The sequence below is a fragment of the Suricata suricatta genome, chromosome 6, assembly GCF_006229205.1.
Source record: "Suricata suricatta isolate VVHF042 chromosome 6, meerkat_22Aug2017_6uvM2_HiC, whole genome shotgun sequence".
Taxonomy (NCBI): domain Eukaryota; kingdom Metazoa; phylum Chordata; class Mammalia; order Carnivora; family Herpestidae; genus Suricata; species Suricata suricatta.
Genome location: NC_043705.1, coordinates 92,149,291 through 92,167,909, shown reverse-complemented (window position 1 = coordinate 92,167,909; position 18,619 = coordinate 92,149,291). Strand labels below are relative to the sequence as shown.

Here is an 18,619-nt window from a genome sequence, read left to right as displayed (position 1 = left end):
AGCGTGAAGAGCCAGGGCTGTGGAATCAGTAATCTGGGATGGTCCTCCCTTTCCAGTTCTGTGACCTGAGGCAAGTTACTTAACCTCTCAAATTTTGGTCTCCTGGCCTACATAATGAGCACCTTCCCTAGACGCATTATGAGGACCAAGTAGGATTATCATACTTAGATAATCTTGCTATTACTATGTGTTAAGTAGGTAACCATCTTATCATTATTTATTATTCTGTGATAAATAAGTGAAGTTCTTAAGATAGAATATGGCACAAAGTGAGTGCTCAAAAAAGTTAGCTATTAGTATTATAATTATTATCATCACTCTTATCTATAATGAAGTGTTTTCATGAATGTGACCCACACATGGTACTACAGGAGACTACATAAAAGTGTATAGTGAAGACAGCTGAGATTTCACCTTAGACAAGGTGCTACTTGATCCATAATTATCCATCCATTCAAATCAGGCCCACCTGGGACTAATTCCTACAGAACACATCTTACCCTGGACTTTCTTTGGTCAGGTTGAGAAAGGCTATTTTCTAGAACAGTAAAACCCATTCACCTAATATTGCGACAGATCCTACTGTAGCTCTCACATGTTTTGATTCTCCAGCATCCCTTCACATTGTTATATTCTTAAACAATGGGAGAAAGAGAGTATCGTGTGGAACGGGACAGTTGCATTTCACTTACCCCAGACCACCAGATCCCCTCCCAAGAGAAGGGGAAAGATTCATATTTTCTCTCAAACTGTTTTGGTTTCAAATCACACTTTGCTTTATAACCAAAATGTAACCCAGTGGGGACACAGATATGCCACATTGGTTGTGCCTTTAAAAGCAAGGACCTGAAAAGGGCTGCTTCCTTCTGAAAAACACATACAAATAACTGGCCTAGACACTGATGTAACTCAGAGAAAGGGCTGGTTCAGAGGAAGAAATTGGGACAAGGGAGTTTGGCTGGAGCACTGAGAAGCATCAAGAGCCTTTGGGTATTAACCAGACTGGCAGAGTGATCCCTGAGAGGAAAGACAAAGATAGCTCCAGCCTTTCTGACTCAAGGCTTGCCTACATCTCTGGCACCTTCCTGCCCTCTTGCAAGGTTCTCCTCATTCAGGACGCAGTCTGCACCGAGGGAGAAGCTCGGCTCCAGCCCATGCCACAGCAGCTTTCCAGGGCCTGATATTTGTGTCCTTGGCTCCACGGTCAGCTATAGCAACTGAGGAGCCATAGCTTACTGCAAGTTCAGCCAGATGGTTGCGCAGGTGGCTCTGCCTTGAATCATCCAGGTAGGCAGAATAATGGATTTTTTGTATTGATTTTCCCTAAGATTGGAAGCAAAGAAAAGGGGTGGGAAGTATCAAAGCAGTAGATGGCATTTTAGCTGGGTACTGACAAGTGTTTGTGGGAAGCATCCGGACACCTAAGCAGCAAGGACAGAGCAAGGGAAAAAGGGTGCCCTGAAAGAGAAAAGGAAATAAGGTGTGCAATGCTCTATAAACTGAGAGAGTAATAGAAGCAATAAGAGTAGCTGGTGCAACAGGGCATCCTGAGTTACCTGTCATGCCTTCGGTACCCTTGTTAGAATTCTCACTTCTCACACTTTGCCCTCACGCCCTTTCTGGGACCAGCCTCATAAGCCACAGTCCCTGTCGTGAGCCTGGGCAGTATCATTTTCCTGCACTTCCCCCTCCTTTCTGCTAGTTCCCAGTGCCAGCAGTTAGGAACCTCCTGGGCTCTGAAGGACAGGACTGATGTGGGTCACAGGTGCTGGAGCTGCAGAGACCTATGCTAATTACACCACACCTGTTTCCCCAGGTTAGGCTGTTGCTATTGGAAACCTTGATATCGCTTTTCATTATCTGTTTACCAACCAGCTGTTAGTGCTGCTCCTCCACCCCATTGTCCAACAGACCCTGGTCCCGGGGTTCAGACCCTGGATGCAAGGGGACAAGGACAGTAAGGAATGGCATGTAGGAAAATTGCATTTACGTGTGGTACCTAGAGGTCATGACAGAGAGAAGAGTGCGTTCCACCTGCAGGGCAAGAAAGTGGCCAGGAAGGGATTTCAGGAGGATGTGAGACGTAAAAGATGAGATGAGAATTTGCTAGTTGCTAGCATTTGTGGCACAGGAACCAGAATAAACCAAGCCATTTTCAATGGCTACATAGATGGCCAGACCTGTATTCAGCACTGCTGGCATTTCCTCTATTTCTAAAGGTGTTTTTCCAATAAATCCATGGCAACATGCAGAGCTGTGCCATCACATTAAATGAAACAGGTATGCTTTTTCCTTTCCTCCAAGCTTGTGGTCTGTATCTCTACTGGACATGTTGCCGAGCTGTGAGGAGGTCTTTCTAAATACTGTTTAAACTTTTTCTCTTCTTTTATTTTATTGCCCTTTTTTGATAGCAGAATTGATCCCTTCTCCTGTTGGAACTATCAGAAGACAAACACAAGTTTCTCTTCCTGGGTAGCAATTTCCATTCATGAAAAATTGCCTTGTATGCATTCAGGAAGTGTAGCAGGTTGTGAAGCTCTGTAATTTGTTTCCCATCAACTAATAATCTTATTGTGATGAATAATGTAGGGCTGTTAATGTTTCTACAAGGTTATAGATTGTGCTGAGTGTCAGTAGAGAAGCCGACAGCTCTGTGCAGCAAAGCCATTCTTTCTCCTCTTTACACAGGATAGTTTCTTAAAAAGCTTACAGTAGGTGCACGAGCTTCAGCAAACAGTATTCACATGAATTCAAGTACAAAAAACTCTTAGTGATACACCAGTAGAAGTTTTACACTGATGTTGACTCTGTTCTTGTTTCTTTCTCTTTTCTTTCTTTTTTTTAATGTCTACGTATTTTGGATAGAGACAGAATCAGAGCATGAACAGGCAAGGGGCAGAGAGAAAGACACAGGATCTGAAGCAGACTCCAGACTCTGAGCTGTTAGCACAGAGCCCAAAACGGGGCTTGAACCCACGAACCATGAGATCCTGACCTCAGCTGAAGTCCAGCACTCAACCGACTGAGCCACCCAGGCGCCCCACTCCCATTTTTTTCGAGGGTTTTGGCATTGATTTGCTCCCTTGTTTTTCAGAGAATAGCCTCAGTTTCTCTACCTGGAGTGGCTTGCATTATGTTACAAGTCTTTCCTCTTCAACACCAAACATTCTGTCCTGTTCTTTCTTTTATTATTATTTTCAATGTTTATTTGAAAGAGAGAGAGAGCATGCTCAAGTGGGAGAGGGGGCAGAGAGAGGGGAGCAGAGGATCTGAAGTGGGCTCTGCACTGACAGCACAGAGCCTGATGCGGGGCTTGGACCCATAAACTGTGAGATCATGACCTGAGCCAAAGTCAGACATTTAACTGCTTGAGCCACCCAGGTACCCCTCTGTCCTGTTCTTAACATTCAGCCACATGTTTAATTTTTGTTGTTTTATTTTATGCTTTTTAGGTAACATTATAAAGCTGCCTTTTATGAATTTTATGAATTGTGACACATGTATAAATTTGTGTAACCCCACCACCATCATGATGCAGAGCAATTCTGTCCCCTCAAAAACCTCCCTCACGTTACATCCTCTCCCAATCCCAAACCCTAGCAGTCACTAATCTGTTCTGTTACTATAGTTTTATCTTTTTTTAAGTTTATTTATTTTGAGAGAGAGAGAGGAAGAGAAAGAGAAGGAGATAAAGAATCTCAAGCAGGCTCTGCAATGATGTGGGGCTCCAAATCACCAACCATGAGATGATGACCTGAGTCGAAATCAAGAGTTGAATGCTTAACTTTCTGAGCTACCCAGGAGGCCCCAGTTTTGTCTTTTTGAGAATGTCATGTAAATGCAATTATACAGTATGTAACATTTTGAAACTGCTTTCCTTCAGCATGGTATCTTTGAGATGTTTCCAAGCTGTTGTATGTATCCATAGTTGATTCCTTTTTATTGCTGAGTAGCATTCCGTCACACAGATTACCCCACTTTGTTTATCGATTCACTTGTGCCATATCTGGGTTGTTTCTAGTGTTTGGTGATTGTAACAGAACTACTACAAACTTACATGTATAGGTTTTCAGGTGAAGATACATTTTCCTTTCTGTAGGGTGAATACCTAGAATCGAGATTAGTAGATCTGTGGTAAGTGGAACAATATAGGAAACTGGCAAACTTTTCTAGAATGTGTATTTTGCATCCCTATTAGCAATGTATGAGAGTTTCTGTCATGGTATTTGGATTAGCTTTCATGTCTGCGAAAAGTATATTGTAGCATAATACTCTGTTTTGTCGTGTGCTGCTTCTGGTTGGTTTAATAGGTCATTTATTAATTTTTTTAGTGCCTTAATGAGATAGCCCTTACATTTTCTGTCAGATGGGGCACCTGGCTGGTTCAGTCGGTACAGCATGCAACACTTGCTTTGAGGTTGTGGCTTTGAGCCTCATGTCGGGTGTAGAGATTGCTTAAAAAATAAAATCTTATAATGAATTTCTGCTAAAATTTTGTCAAAAAAAGCATAAAGTGTGTTTGCCTACTTTTCCCTATGCTGTTTATGGCTTCTTTGGCTTAGACTACATGTGTTTTAATTAGAAAAACCTATAAATGATGGGTCTTTCTGTTATTCCTAGAGTCGGGGTTACGATGCTCAGGGTACTTGTAGATGTGCTGATGGATTGGGATGGGAAAATTGGAGTAAATTCAAGTGGTGAAACTTCATTAGTCCCGTCTCTGTTTTCACCTCATGAATCTAGATGTCTCACTCTACTTTTTGTGTGCAAAGGCTACCTCCAAAGGCCATGTGGATCCTACTGATAGAACTGAGAATCCACGGCAAGAATTTTGAGTCTTTTTTTTAATCTTTTCTAATGTTTTTTATTTATTTTTGAGAGAGAGAGAGAGCATGAGAGAGATTGAGCAGGGGAGGGTCAGAGAGAGAGGGAGACACAGAATCCGAAGCAGGCTCCAGGCTCTGAGCTAGCTGTCAGCACAGAGACTGAGATGGGGCTCAGATCCACGAACCATGAGATCATGACCTGAGCCAATGCCAGACACTTAACCGACTGAGCCACCCAGGCGCCTCGAGAATTCTGAGTCTTAATCTTACAAGGAAAGCAATACAGAATGTATATTCCATATGCATAATAGAGGGCTCAAATTCACCATGCTCTATTATCTACAATTAAACATAAAAGAGAGTTCATAAATACCACATTCAATTGAAAACACAAATGAGTCAAAATGTTATAGTTTCTCTCCACAGGTAATAATTAACATTCTTGTGAATTTCTCTGTATGCCAGGGAGCACCCTTTAAATGGTATCCTAGCACAAAATCTTACATATTGGAAGATGTAGACTTGACAGAAGAGTGAATTCGTCTTGGGAAATAAGGCAGGGCATAGAGGACAGGGAAAAATGGTTCGTGTTGAGTCTAATAATATGCATATATGAAAACTTGTCAGAGCAGTATGTCGTAATGGCCCTTATAAAATTGTTACACATATGCTGAAATGTGAATAAAAACATTCATGGGAAAGTGAAGTCTTTGGATAGTTAATAACCAGGAGAAAAATACAAGAGTTACCATGGGATCTTAGAGGCTCAACAAAAAGGTCAGAACAGGATATGATTCTCTTTACCTTCCTAGAGGCCAGAGACTCTGCCAACTTCAAAAATCTACCAGGCCTGGCACAGATACTCAATAACAATGAGCCCACAACAACACGAATGAAGGAATGAACAAGGAAGTGAGTGAAAATGCTTTGTCACAAGTGGGCTTAGCTCATAAGCCCCTCTTCTTGTGTCAGGACTTAGACAGAAAGCAAAAGGAATTTTGCAGAGAGAATGGGCATTCTTTGGGTTTCTCTCCAAGATTATGACAGGTTTTACCAAGTGGCTACTTGCATTTAATTTTGCTGGACTCACTACTAAGAAAAACCATGGAATGAAAATTCTTTCCAATTATATTCCATGTACAGATTAGAAAAGTTTATAAAGATCTAATAGGCAAAATATGTCCAAATGGAGTCATTCAGTATATAATGTGCCATTGTCAGTTCCAGGGTTAGTGCTAGAACAGAGCAATTGTAAACTAGCTTACATAGGCCAGCACAGAGTTAGGAAGCCATTGGACTTGATCTGATGCAGTCTGAAAAGGCTTTCTGAAGGATGAAGAACTCCATATATCCTGCTTTTGACTTGCAAACCCTTTGCAGCATACCCTTTGTCCTTGCCACATCCAGCTGGCTTCTCCTACTACCAACTATATGGATGATTTAGGATTCACCCTGTTCAGGTGAGCCAGTGGCCTGTAGAAAAGATCCTTTAATACAATAAATTTGTGATGGAAAGCAAATTTTCAAGTGGCACGGAGAGCCACAGGAGATCCTGTTAGAGTTTGGAAGTGAAATGTGTCTATTCCCACTTGGGGTGTGTCAGAGGCCTCTGCCATCATTAATTCCATGGGGATTTCTGCTTGTAAGGCATTTGTTGTCATGTTTGGATTACTGCAGGAAGAGAAAAAATTGCTACAGTTTGCGTGAGATAGAGCCGTTTTGGCAAGGATGCTCTCAATAATTTTTTTCTTGAACTTTAGTCAAGTTCAAGTGTTTGAGTTACAACTCGGATGATACCATGCGGCAGCCCCTTTGAAAGACCTTCATTTCTGTTGGGATTTGGACTCTGCTTTTGACTCCTGTGCTCTTGTCATATGTCTCAATGGGTAATTATTTGATTAAGTTAGAAATTCTTTATTGAGCCTACTAAGTGTTTGAGGAGCCAGGGATTAAGCAGAGAATAAAATAACATCCTTGTTTTTAAAGTACTTAATTTCTGGTGCCGAAAAACATTTACTGGGGGGTGGGGTGATGTGATGATATATGATTTAGAGAAACACCATAGAAAAGAGTATAAGACTGCTGAGATTGCCTGAAAAGATACGTTTCAAAGGGAATATCTGAGCTGAGGTCTTGCAACATTAAAGGAGGGAGCCACTCAGTTATCTGTATCCCGAGGCCAAGGGTGTGACACTGCCTGGCCCAGTCCCACATCAGAGGTCAGTGAGGATCGGACCCTTCCTACTTCATTCACTGTTTACTCTGAGAAGTAAGCTTGAAGCTGAGACAAACCTAACCTGGGGTTCTGGCCAATCCCTACACACATCGCACATTTAAAATGCCTCTGTTCTTGCTTTTCCCTCTACCTGAAATGTTGTTCCCCCAGACATTGCAGTGGCTCCCTCCCTATTTTTTTCAGGTCTCTGATCAAATATCATCTTATTGAGAAGCCTTCCCAGACCACACTATTAAAGTGTCAGATAAGCCATGTTAGAAATGGAAATTATTTTCTCCTCCAAATCTGATATTTCATGAGAGAGATTACTCACTCTTTACATTATGGGATTAAGAATGATCCCATTTGAGATGATAAATACTAAAGAGTTTTTATAACCCAAGAAGCCCTGAGAAACAAATGGCTAATTCATGACTTAAACCATCGAGATGTTATGAATAACTCAGGACCTCCGTGAGTTGTTCATTGGTGAATTGCATGATAGAGCAAACTGCATGGCTCATAGAAGAGCATGAGCAAAACAAAAAAGAAACAACAACAAAGAAAACCGTGGTTTTATAATGAGCTTTTCATGAGAAATGGGAGCTTATGCTAAACAGAAATACCAGGAATCAAGAAAACCTAGTCCTTCCTTATGTTCATTTTCATAGGGAATAAGAGAATTTATAAAAAGTAAGGTAACGTAGGGCCCTTCAAACTGTCTACCACCAGGTGGTTTTATTTCCAAGTGTTTAAGGTGCAAAAGGTAGAAATGAAGAACACTGATTATTTTGGTAATCTGTACAACCTAGAGTTTCTATGACTCATAAGAAAGAAAAGGGATCCTTAATTCTTAATGGTGCTATTTACCTTAAAAATACCTGGCAACAGGAAGTTTTCCAAGTCATTACAATAATAATCTTTGAATCACAGGGTCTATTTCACTCCTCTCTCTACAGCCTCAAGAAAGAATTAGCCTGTTCAGGGAAAGATAAATAAATCCTGACATTTCTTAAGTACTTCCTATTTGTCATGCATTTCCCAAGCACTTTAACTTAAAATGTTCTATCTCATTTAACTCTTGACCAAGTAGGAATGGTATTAGCTCCCTTTTTTGGACAGGGAAACAGAGGCACAGACCGGCTAAGTGCTTCATAACTCTGATTGTCTAACTCCAGAAGTCCCTTAGGAAAAACTGGAGAGATTAATGTCAAAAAGGCTGAGAAAGTCCTGAAAATCACATTATGAGCCATGACTAGGAAGAAACCCTTGTTTGCTGGGGTGGGGGTGGGGGCAGTGGGAGACAGTGGTTCCACGCCATTGCCTCCTCTTCCCCCACAGAACTAAGGTCTGCAGAGCACTGACATCCCAGGGGTCCAGTCTTTTTCTAGAAGTTGTTTGCATCCTGGGACTCTTGGATGGGGTGGGGGGGGGACATCCTCGTCTTTCTCTGCTCAGCACTGGGTATTTCTATTCACCATAGAAAAGGCCATGAGCACTGTCTTATCCACTTCAACAGGGAAATGCAAAACAACTTCAAGACTTTGAAAAAAACCACTGAACAGTTGTGAATAAAACCCAGAGGGCAGTCCCTTTGACAGTACCTATGCCATGTAACCCTTGGAGGAGATACTTCTTTAGGAAGCTCTCAGATATTTTTCTTTAGTAACTCCTTGCTCCGGTGTGTGTGTTTGTATATTGTGAAGACAAAAAGAATATCCTGAAAATCTCTCCAGCAATATGCCCTATACATCCCATTACATCAGCTGTCACTTGACATGAAACCAGATGCAGTTCAAGGTCTGACATTCAGCTGACTTCTGTTTATATAGTATGGAGAAACTTTTGTTCCCTTGCCCTATAAGGTGTGTACCATGAGAGATTTGGGGAAAAGGTCACCCAGATAGTAAATAATTCTGCCGAGCTTTGTAGTGAAAATGCTCCAGAAACCTTTATCCTGTCCTTGCCATTTAACTAGCGTGCTTCAGTCGTTCTTGATATTAATGAATGGTGTAGATCAGAGCTTGTCTCTCTCGTTCTGTTCATCAGACGCTCAGCCTAAAATCAAAATCATATTTTATCTTTGTTTTGATCTTCTCCCTGTGATCAGGGGAAAACACTGTGACCATCCAAAGGAAAAGAAAATGAAATATACCCCAACAAAACCCTGGGTAAGGAGCTAAAGAATGGCATCATGATAGAAGAAAATTCTATTTGTGATTTTTATTTAAAAAAAAAATAATAGTAGTCTGGGCTGTGAAAAACATTTTATCTTTCATGGGTAGGGAAATATCCAAATTTTGCCCAGACTATTTTATAATAAGACCTTGAAAAGCTATGCAATGAGCTGGAATGAGAGGAGTTTAAATTTTTGATGCAATTCTCTGCTTGGGAAAGTGATAATGCAGCTCAAATAACAGAGAGTATTTTCTGCTACAGCGCAACAATCAACATAACGTCTGGGCATATTAATAATTTCACTCCTAAACTTCTCGACAGGGAGAGCATGGGTCTTAATAGCATTGTCAAGATCCTTAGGGCAATTGAAAAACCCAAAATCATTACTTTCTACTGATAGGCTTTCCTCTCCCAGAGGATGCCAAAATACCTAGGGTAATGTAGATTTATTGAAATGCTCAGATAGGCACTGCTCAGACATAACTCTGCAATAAAATCTTCCTTTTAGAAGGGTTCCTCTCAAGTATTTCAAGTGGTCTTTTTTTTCCTTTGTCACTCAGAAAGTAGCTAATAGAGTTGACATTGATCTCAAGTGATACCTTCCAGATGATTGAAGAACACAAAGAATGAGTATAGAGGTATGGTATAATGATGTGGCACCTGTGATTAAAATTCCTTTCTGCCCCATCATATGTGAGAACCTGCCCACTTAGCGCAGGATGGTCCCCTACAAATGGTATTAAGGTCACCTTTCAAGTGCAGCTACTGGTTGGGCACCAATTCCTTCTTTTTTCCTCCCCACCACTCCCAGTCCCACCTGTGCATGTTTGTGTTTTAGCTGAGCAAGAATGGCTCTCTTCCATGATTACAGCCATGCCTGAAGCACTAGTACAAATTCCAGAATCCCCCTCAGACCCTCAGGTATACAATTGGCTCTCAAATGGCCATACCTAACAATCTCCATCTGAAAAATATCAACAGCAGTGGGGTCCCAGCCCCAAAGCTCCTGTGAACACCAGCTTCAGGTTGCCAGGGAAAGATATTTTTAAGTGGTATGAAGTATGCCCATCTGAGATCTAACTTTGATTGGTTCCAACGGGGCTCTGCAACAGACACTGTGATTATAAAAAAACAGAGGGAATCACCGTTTATATGAAGTGCCCAGAATAGGCAAATCCATAGACACAGAAAGTAGATTGATATTTGCCATGGGGTAGAGGAACTGGGGAGTGACTGCTAAACACTATGAGTTTTCCTATTGAGGGTAATAAAAATGCTCTAAGATAGACAGTACTGATAGTTGTATATCTTGGAATATAGTAAAAGAAAACACTAAAGTGTACGTGTTGGAAAGCTGAATTTTATTATATCTCAGTATATCTGTTATTTAAAATCTATTATTTTGAGAGAGACAAGAGAGAGTGCAAGTGGAGGGAGCATCTCAAGCAGGCTCCGTGCAGAGCCCTACACAGAGTTTAAACCCACAAAACTGTGAGACCATGACCTGAGCTGAAATCAGGAGTCAAACGCTCAACTGACTGAGCCACCCAGGCACTCCAGTACATCTGTTATTTAAAAGAGAGAGAGACTAGGTGATCAGGCAGAATCAGGAAGAAGAAACAAAAACAAAGAGAAACAAAGTCACCTTCTCCCTAGGTCCAATTGTTTCCCTGTTGAAGGACCTGTGAGGGTAATAAGGATTCAGGCAATTAAGGGAAGGCGCATCAGATGCTAGCAGCCTGGAAATGCCAAGGAACAGAGGAAGAAATCTGCTCTGATCCCTCTCTGCTGAAGTTTTGCAAACATAACCCCAGGAGACATGATGTGTTTATTGGTTCATTCATTTATTGGTTCAGCACTACTTCTGTGCTAGGCGCCATAGCCTTGTGCTGAAGGAGCTCACAGTCTAGCAGGAAAAACAGGAGCCCAGGGTATGAAAGAGACATACCCAGTGTGCACTCGGGAAGGGCCCAGATATATTATAGTTAAATATAACATGTAAGGAGAGAAACTTAGATCTCTTAATGCCCTGCACTTCCATTTCTTTGTCTTTATCATGGAGGACAATATCCACTTTGACGGTTATTTTAAGTTTAAATAGGGTGAAATATACAGAGTGCCTACCGCACAGCTGGTGCTTATTAAATGGGAGCAATTGTTATTAGATGATCTACAGTGTCCCTCTAACCCCTATTTTTTTAAGGAATGTAGGTAGAGCTGACAAAACTTTGGTTTCTAAGCCTGCAAATGATTGCTCTTTGTGGCGGCAATTCCCATGCTTCTTCCATGCGGTGTTGGTCTGTGTGTCATTGCAAATGCACTCAGGATGCTTTTTCTCTGAGGTCATATGTTTAGTGTAAGCAAGAGAACTACAAATCATTCTTTACGAGTGAACACAGCCCTCTCCTCTGGCACTCTGCTCAGGCTGAATGGGTCCTTTCCATCAAGGGCAGTCCCCTGATCCAGGACTGTGCAATCCAGGCCAAGAGGCACTGGTCAAATGTAGCTGAGCACTGGGAGATGAGAAAGAGGTCATAACTTGGCTCATTCCTTCATCCTTTCTCCTCTTTTCCCCTCCATTCTGAAATGTGGAGAGGGGCTGCAGCTTACTACAGTAGTGACCACATCTGAAAAACACTGCAGATCAGTCACTGCCCTACAGAGCCAGCAATACAATCCCAGGGTCAGTAACAAAAAATAAAGGTCTATTACTGAGAGGACAAATTATTCAGTAGATGCTACAACAGGGAAGGAGCAAGCAAACTCCATGTCCAAAGTGTCCAGTACTTAGACATGGATCTCTTTCCACCTCTTTCTAAGCACAGGAGGAGGCTGGATTTGGACTCCCCCAACCCCTCCCTCTTGCCCCCAGGCTATTAGCAAAATACCTACAGTCGGAGCAGGAAGGATGACCTGGGACCTAGTGTGCCCTTGATTCTGCCTCCAAAAGGCCTAATTGCTGCTTATCCCTCATGCCACTGGTTATGGGAGCCAGGATGCAGCACGGAGGAGGAAGTTTGAGAAGGGCCTTTTGGGAAAACACAGAAAAGAGACTGCACTGCCGTTTGGCTGTTCTGGCCTATTTCTCCTGATTCAAGCAGCATTGTGAGGAGCAGAGCTTTGAAGTGGGCGATTCCCTCCAATTCCTCATAAGATTTTGTTCTGCCATTTAAGCAAATGTGCAAAGAAGTGAGTTAAGCCAGTTTTCCTCTGTATTTGCCAGGGAAATTTGTATAAACTGGGACAGAGGTCTTTGTTCTCTCCCTTTGTGAGTGCACTTTAGAGCTTCCTGATCTTTTCCATATGACAGAATGAGGAAGAAACTCTGGGCTCCAACAGCAGCTGTTCCTCTTACTAAGCTACATGCCATTTAGGTTTTATTTAACCTCTCTGAGCCTCACTTGCTGAATCTGTAGAATGGGGATAATGAGAAAACTTATCTCCTAAGAGTGAGTGGTAATAAATTGAAATAATTTATGTACAGCACTTGGCACAGGACCAGACACACAGGGAGAGCTTGACTCCTAGCAGCTATTGTTGGTGCTGTTTTGCTGTCATTAACATCAATTGTTTTGTTTATAGAAATGGAATACTTCTGAATCCCAAGTTCCATTTCTGCAAGTTCTTAGATGCTCTGGAGACTGCCCTTAGTAAGGCCTATGCAATGTCACTTAGTTAGAATGCCCTTTTCCAGACAGCATTTGAAGCTGGAGGAGGTGTGAGGTTGGTGATTTTGCCTTTATATGTGGATTTGATATCATCATCCAAAAGCAACTGCTCAAAAGAGGCAGGAAAGCTAGAGTTCCTTAAAAGGTGTTCATTATTTTCCCCAGAGCCAAAGTTGCTAGTGCTGTAATCAGTACTATTAATTATAGCATATAATATATAATAATATTTATTAATAATTAATGTGCCAAGAATCACGGTAGGCTTTTTATAGATATATTTCATTTCATGCTCCTAACAACCATACGAGAGAAGTAAAATTACCCATTTTACAGATGAAGAAACAGAAAAAAATACATAACTTTCCAGGGGTCACACTGCTTGTAAGTGTGACCACACAGGGGTTCAAAGTCAACCACAAAGCTGGTCATCTGCAACAGACTCCTAGTTATAACCAGAGGCTGTTATTCTTGATAATCTTCACCTCTGATTCCCTCTGCCTCCCATTTGAGGTCAGATCTGAACAGCATATCCTGGTGCCAATTTTCACCAGCCAGAGACTCCAAAATCTCTGCCAATACCAATGTCACTTCTAGCATCTTCAAATTGCTCTCAGGATGTAACTTGCTCCAATGACATAGTTCAGTACAGGGAGGCAGAGAGTTTCTGGTTAATTCATCTACTCAGGGTCCGAGGGGCTGAAATTTTTTAATGACCAACAGTTGGCATGCCATCTCCAAAAACAGTGAATTATTAGCAGCTAGGTAGGCCTAGACTTAGAACTTTTTCTTTCATACATTTTATCATTTTAATCTCCAGGAAAAAAAAATAGTGTGGACTATAGAACCAGACAAAGCTATCTTAATCTATTTCTGCCTGCCTACTCTCCTCTACACCCACCCACCTTGGCAAGGGTAGACCTAGCCTGAATTCCTCCCCCATCTGTTTATTTAGGAAAAGTGCAATAATAGCCAATTATTAAGAATTTACTTCCTTTGCTCCAAAGAAAATCCTTAATACATTATTGACAATGTGGGCGTTGGTTGTTTCCACATGCTGTTTGAATTCTGCTAGGCTCGTCAACACAAGAGCTAATACTCCAGGATTTCGCAGGCCCCTTGGAACCTTGTTAGACTTGATATCATTACCCAACAATAAAGAACGGCTTTATTTTTCTTATGACTCCGCTGTCAACCAATTGGCCTTTAGGAAGGCCAGAATATGGGAATGGCATCCTTGTTGGGATCAAGATTTCTGGCATCAGCAAATCTGAGCAAAGGTTTTTCCAACAAATAAGACCAAACAAGCAAATAGGACAATCGAAACACTTAGTTTTTAAACACACAGGCAGCACCCTCTCTCTAAATTCACTAACCCTTGCCAGGAGTCCTACCTGTCCTGCCATAGCTTTTCACAAAGAGCAAACATGCAGCTCCTCCTTCCTAGGACTAAAAGCCACACAGTACCTAAAAATAAATTCTAGGTTCTCAACTCCAAATAAACAAGGTGCACTGTAACAGGCTAGCACTGTGATTTTAATGACAGTGCCTTTTGCCTGCTAATAGCATACTTATTAAGTTGATACTGTGTAAGCATTTATGTTACATAGTTATTCGTGGCTCAATTACATTATTATGTGATTTCATATTCATATAATAGAAGAGCCATTAATATGCACATTAATTAAACCCAATAAATGTGTAGAACTCAGAGTGGACGTGAAGGTTCCTTCATCAAGCTGTTAATCATTTCTGTTTCAGCACATATTGAAGACACTAGCTGCCTTGGAGAAGGCCTTTTTCATGTCATTTGGCTTCCTGGAAAGCAGTAAGGCATGTTGCTGGCCATTGTTCGCATTTTTGAAATTGAAAGCCATCACATCCAGCAAGCTCATTGGATGACTAGTGAAAACCAGGAAACACAAAAAGTGCTTGAGATGAGTAATTGTAGCAGAGGTGTTGTTAAATGAGACACATGTGACCCCCCCCAGAGTGATAAGGTGCCACGGGTGAGACCTAAACACTTAACCAGTGGCACCATAAAGGCTTAAATCTGGTCAGATTAAAATAACTGGGAGTGTGAGGGTTAATGGCAAACCAGCAAACCACCCAAAAGCATTCAGCTATATCCTGCTGTTGTCATGAGGGAATAGACTCAGTATTTTTGTTCTGTTTTTGTTTTCAAGAGAAGTCAGCGATCTGGAACACTACAAAATCTTGACTTGGAATTTTTGGTCATATCCAGCTTGGGGGCTACTATACTCGAATCTGGGCTCCTTGAGAGCTTGCAGTTATGTCTCATCTGTGTTTTTATTCCTGAAAGAAGCAAGCAGTGTTCCATACACATAGTGGGGGACCTTGCCAGCCTCGGGTGGCATGTTTGGCACTCTCCATTCCTCCTTCTCTCCATCTTTCATGTTGACTCACAGGCACCTGCTGCTATTGTCACTGGTGGTGGGTGAGTACTCAGAGAATTAAAGAAAGGAAATTGTAGGCCTAGGTTCATATTATTCAAAAGTGGCAGATCCAACCCTTGAACCCAGTTCTTTAGATTTTATCTCCTAACCAGTGGCCAAATGCTTTTCCTATGTCTCTCTGTATATACCCCAGTGGTAGCTTTTCTTACTCTTTATTCTAATTGTCTTTTCTATTTCTTGTAAATAGTTGAAAAATATGATTGTTGGATGGATAGATAAATGAGCAAATATAATCAGTGTCACAGAGGAAATGAACAACAGTAGTTAGGAAAACATCTAATACTGAGGATGCTAGATAGTTTCTGTTGTTGCTATCAATAATTTGAATTATTAGCAGTGAAATAACATGCTGCTGTAGGAGGGCAGTGTGAGAAGAGAATTATGTATTGCTTCATCTCCCCCATAAACTCTGGGTCTTCTCTTTAGTAGAGATGGAAAAAGAGCTGGGGGAGCCTGGGTGACTCAGTTTGTTAAATTTCCCAACTCTTGATTTTGGCTCCAGTCATGATCTCATGGTTCATGGGATCGAGCCCTGCATCACACTCCATGCTGAGTGTTAAGGCCTGCTTGGGATTCTCTCTCTCCCTCCCTCTCTCTCCCCCCCACCCCACCCATGCTGGTGCAGTCTCCCTAAATAAATAAATAAACTTAAAAAAAAAGAAATGGAAAAAGAGCTTGACATGTCTTCCAATTATCTTGAAAGCTCATCCTTCATTTTTATAGGGAACATGCCATGTAGCATCTGAGCTCATGGTTCCATTTCCCCCTTAGTACCACCCCTGGGTAGCATCAGCAAGAGGGAAACCACAGGAATTCCACCCACACAGAACACAGATAGACAAAGAAGGGCCACACAAGTTGGAGCAAGCAAAGAAACCTTAGCTCAGGGTGAATAAACCGGAAGCAGGAGAGTTGTGGTGTCTCACTTGGTGAATTAAATGCTTCACATGGCCTCTTTGTACTTTGGGAAAGTGTGTGGTCTGGATTGCTGGAGGTGGAGCCAGGGGCCTAGGGAGATGGGAAGTTGGGGCTTGGGACTGAGGAGGGTGGGTTCTCACTTATGCTGATTCATCTCATCTTCCTGAAGCAAGTCTCAAGATTACCTCACTAATGGAGAATAATGACACCACTTGGATAGGAGTTGAGGGGGGGGAAAGGAAAGCATGAAAATTCATTAACCCTGTGTGAGGGACTTGGATAGCATTTCTGAAGGATCATTATTACATCATTTCACCCCCTTTTCTCACCTCTTCCCACTAATATGAGACAGACAAATACTAAATAACTATATAATAATACATTACTAGACAGACAACAAAGCCAGAAAATGTAATAGCCTGCTACAGTCATGAAACTCCCTCAAAGATATATTTAAAATGTCACTGGTGCATAATGTAAAATACGAATTGCTGGTTCATTTGGAGGACGCAATTTAAAGTCTGCACAACTATATGGTGGCATTTCCCACTGGGATTTAGTTTGAGTTGTCTTTCTCTGAAGACCAAAAAAAAAAAAAAAAGACAGAAAAAAAATCCCCCAAGTAATTTCAGCCCGAAGATAGAAACTTCGGGGAACCACTTGTGTCTGTTATTTTTCCTTCTTGTTTTCCTTGGTCATGATGCTCTTCAAACCTAGTATCTTCCTGACATGTTGTCTTTCTTTAGGAATATTTCTGCAGGCTTCACAGGAGCCACGGAATGTAGATTACACCTTTTGGAGATGTAGCCCGGCCACATAAGGAGACAAGTAGCTGAAATTTGTGTCAAATTGCTTGTTTAAATGATGTGAGCCAACTTCTTAAAGCCAGGACAGCAGGGGCTGAGGATTTTAAAAGTTGGCAGGGGCCAAAATGACAAGGCTTGGCAGTCACCTGGTGAGCTGCCAACCTCGACTGGAGGCTTCAAAAAAGGACACAAATTAAAAGTCATGTTTCAGCAGCCATTAAAACCAAATTATAGGCTTACATTGCATAGTGAACTACTTTCATTTTCATTATGCTTAAAATATTTCATTTTGTAGATTGAGAGTGGGTTGCTAGGAAAACCCTGTGTGGAGTTGTCATCTGTGAGCATATTTACACAGGGGATACATGCAGAGGTATAGTTCTCCTTTATGCATTTTTCCTGCAAGGATAGAGGATTTTAAGATGAGAAAAGTGGAGGCAATCTGGAGTAAGGGTCAGGGTTTTAAAACATCAACCCTGAAGTCTGAGCAGGCTCACAGGTATTTTCTTGACTCTCATGGAAGAAAAATCTGTACATACACCTAAAACACATACACTTCTTTTAAAATTAATTGTCAACATTATCAAGAAAAGGAAATTTTATCTAGAAGTCCAGATCTTCAGCTTCCCTAGAAAAAACAGAAGACCTGGCTGCCTTGGGCCCTCATCCCCACATGGCCACCTGCCTACCCTTTCCAAATCACCTCAGTCCACAACTGGCCCATTTCACTTCCCTGTTTGCCTGCTACAGGTATTTAAATATGCTACTCTCTGACTTAGAGTATGCCATATTCTCGTTACCTTTAAAAAAAGGAAATATTTGTAAAAATATGTGCAATGGACTGGTTTACTGGGAAATGGGACAGGGACTTGTTACATCAGTGACCAGCCCTGACTGACAGGGTTGTGTTACTTCCAATTTTAGATTAACATATTCAAGATTAATATGCTCCAGCTTGGTTTTACTAATTTAGTCTCCTTCTTCCTTTGAGGCCTACAGAAAAAGGCAAATGAAAGCGTGTTATTTCTTAGTAACCAACCCTGGAATGTTTTATGCCATCTTACCTCTCTCTCTTGAGTTTGTGACTTTAAGCAATTACCAACATAGAGATGTTGGTTCTAGGCTTTGTTCCACAGGTTTGCAGAGCATCTGGGGCTATAGCCTGCAGCCACTGATGGTCGTTTCTCCTTCCTCTCTTTGCAGGTCCTCCAAATCACCACAGCCAGTCAACTCTGAGGCCCCCTCTGCCTCCCCCTCACAACCACACTCTGTCCCATCACCACTCGTCTGCCAACTCCCTCAACAGGAATTCACTGACCAACCGGCGGAGTCAGATCCACGCCCCGGCTCCTGCGCCCAATGACCTGGCCACCACGCCGGAGTCCGTTCAGCTTCAGGACAGCTGGGTGCTAAACAGCAACGTGCCGCTGGAGACCAGGTAAGTCCCCATCACCAGTCACACCCATCACCCTACCAGAGTCATATGCACAGAGTCCCTCAGATAGTTTAGGGTTCTTGTCGAGGAAAATGGTGC

General features: G+C 41.8%; 1 protein-coding gene across 1 annotated transcript in view; it reads left to right on the top strand.

Moving 5' to 3' along the window:
* TENM2 (teneurin transmembrane protein 2) overlaps positions 1-18,619 on the top strand; it is a 1,222,720-nt gene that overhangs the window by 910,339 nt on the left and 293,762 nt on the right. The window contains exon 8 of the mRNA XM_029942895.1: positions 18,289-18,523. Coding sequence (XP_029798755.1) covers positions 18,289-18,523 — 235 coding nt within the window. The remainder of the gene's footprint in view (positions 1-18,288; positions 18,524-18,619) is intronic.